Source organism: Eufriesea mexicana, unplaced genomic scaffold, assembly GCF_001483705.2.
Source record: "Eufriesea mexicana isolate 0111107269 unplaced genomic scaffold, ASM148370v2 scaffold92, whole genome shotgun sequence".
Lineage (NCBI taxonomy): Eukaryota > Metazoa > Arthropoda > Insecta > Hymenoptera > Apidae > Eufriesea > Eufriesea mexicana.
The window spans coordinates 243562-246264 of NW_016908266.1; the positions used below are offsets into that span (position 1 = coordinate 243562).

The 2703-nt window shown below is 44.2% G+C and overlaps 1 protein-coding gene across 1 annotated transcript in view; it reads right to left on the reverse strand.

Annotated features, from left to right (window-relative positions):
• Positions 1–785: 785 nt before the first annotated feature.
• LOC108554879 (ras-related and estrogen-regulated growth inhibitor) overlaps positions 786–2703 on the reverse strand; it is a 128815-nt gene continuing 126897 nt past the window's right edge. Inside the window, exon 5 of the mRNA XM_017910290.1 lies at positions 786–1653. Within this exon, the coding sequence (XP_017765779.1) occupies positions 1395–1653 (259 nt within the window). The 3' untranslated portion in view covers positions 786–1394. The remainder of the gene's footprint in view (positions 1654–2703) is intronic.

Below are 2703 nucleotides of genomic sequence, written 5' to 3' on the forward strand. Positions count from 1 at the left end.
ACCTGTTGGAGAAGCTGCACGATTTCCCATTTCAATTTCCTAATTCATTCCTCCATTTCCTATTTCATACCTAACACATTCCCCAAAATTCCCAATTCGCGTATAACCTCCCAGCATCTTTAATCGTCGTAATAATTTTTATTCACCTCGAGGGTGTTATTTCGTCCGTTTCCAACACATTTTTCAAAATTCTCGATCATATAAATTTGCCTAAATCTTTATACACTCCGCGAGTGTTACATATATTAAACGCATCAGCTTTCTCTCGAATATAATATATACATTTACCATAAACTTAATATAAAACAAGTTGACGTCACATATTATACAATAAACGTGTTATTATTCATATGAAAAAGGAAGTGGATAACAGAGTAGAACTAGCTTAAATACCTCTCAAGCTTGTCTTCGTCGCTCTTGCAGCCTCCCGAACAAAGAATCCAGCTCTCTTCGTGCACACGCAACAACCCCGAGTAAGTACAAACCGTTGCAGGTAACCAAACATCCATCCCCAAAACCCTGATCATCGCACAACTCTTGCAGTAACCAGCCTGATGAGAGTGTTACGCCTCGACTTCCGGTCACGCTTAAAGCTACAACGTTCAGGAACAGCGATCGCAGCGCGTAAGGTATACCCTCGAATCTGTCGGACCTAGTCCAACTCTCGAGGCTCGTGCACCTCGAGGAAGGCACGACTCAATCGCTCTAAGAACGAGAAGGACGTAGAGGAAACGAAGAAAAAAGAAAAGACGGAGAGAAGTGAGAAAAAAAGAAACAGAGGCCCGGTTTCGTCGTTTCCACGGTCGCGGCAGTCTTTCACACGGCCCCCTCTCGATCCACGATTCTCACGGGTCTTCGAGGAACGTCTTCGTCAAAGGAAAAAACGTCGATGGATCTCACGCGAGCCTGTGTGACTCTCTCGTTTCCCGATCGAACTCCCGAAAGTTCGTGCAGTGGAACGCGGCTGGACCAAGCAGACACGCGCGCCATCTGCACACTCTGCCTACCACCTGCGCCCTCTATCCCCTAACAGTCGACGAAATGGCGGACACCTCCTGCACTTTATCCTCGAGAAGCTGGTTCCGGGTGAATGTGTAGGTCCGTGTTCGCTTTACCCGTCCACCAGACGTCTGAACGTTCCTCTGGGACCGTCTTGAAGGTCCTTCAAGACGCCAGGAACTGTTCAAAGTAACGGAGGACCCGGGGCCCTGCTCGTCGTTCGTTTACGGTCAAAGAGAAAGACGAATGTCACTGGGACTGGTCCACGTTGGTCAGACGATCGTTCGACGTGTCTCCCGTCAGCGATTCGCGTAGACGTTGCTGGTGAGAACGACCACGTCGGTTCTCCTGTCGGGTTCGTCACGACCTCCGAGGAGGAGGGCGCAGAGGAGGCGTCATATGCTCAGCGAGGGCCTCTTTTTCCGGTCCTTCGTGGTGTTCTTGCCGAAGATGGTGCCGAGGACCCTCGAGACCGAGTGGACGCCCAGTTTCCGGCGGATAGGCAGCGCTCGGAGGAGCTGCACCGACCTTGCCTCGCGGAGCAGCGCCTGGAACGCTAGCGCCGCCCCTGCGGGACTCTCCGCCGCGCTCACCTCGTAGAACTGACATCCGTGCGCGAGGGACAGTTGCTGGCCCTCGTCCACGCATACCTCTCTGGAACAGACCGATTTTTGTCATTTTTGGGGGGTGTTTCGTTCGGTGTAGCTTCGTTGGTTTTTCGTGTCTTTTTGGTGCTAGTTTCGATGGTTGTGATATTTTTTACAAGGATAGTATAGTCTTGGTATGGTAACTATAGTTAATAACATAACTTTGGTATTATCTTTGCTACGAAGTTTCTGTAATTGTCGTACTTTTTCTCGTTTTGCCTTTTGTAGTGGATTTTGGTTTGGTGTGTCTTAGTTGCTTCGATGTCTCTTTAGGAGTAAGTTTGGGATATGTGATACTTGTTGTAGAATGGTATGTTGTTTAATACAGTGGATAGGTTATGTTTTACTGGGATAATGTCTCAGAATCGGAATAACTAAACGTACTTTCTTCACAGTAGCTTGGAAGGAAGTGATTTCCACCGTTAGGTCTTTATTTGAATAGCCAAAGAAATGCTAGATGTCGCTAGAATCGTCTAGCAACATGGAGGGTGAGGTTAGAACTCTCCAACATGGTACAGTCTTGGGATTATCTTTGGTATGAATTTTTTGTAATTGTAGCACTATTGTTCTGTGCTGGATTTTGATTTGGTGTATTTTAGTTGCTTTGGTATCTTCTTACTGATAAGTTTGGGATTTGGAATATTTTTTAGTAGGATGATATAGTGTTAGTATAACATTTGGTATTAATTCTTTTGTAATTGTAGTACTACTTTTCCGTGGTGGATTTTGATTTGGTGTATCTTAATTGTTTTGGTGTCTTCTTAGTGACAAGTTTGGGATTTATAATATTTTTTAGTACGACGATATAGTCTTGGTATACTATCTTTGCTATGAATTTTGTTTTGGTGTATCTTTGATTTTTTGGTATTTTTTAGAGGTAAATTTGGGATTTTTAATATTTTACAATAGGATGTTGATAGGGTCTTGGTGAAATCTTTGGTATAATTTTGTTTTGCTGTATCTTAGTTGCTTTGGTCTATTCTAACTGGTAAATTTTGGATTTCTAATATATTTTTGATTAGGGTAATAATCTTGGTATAATTTTTTATACGAACTT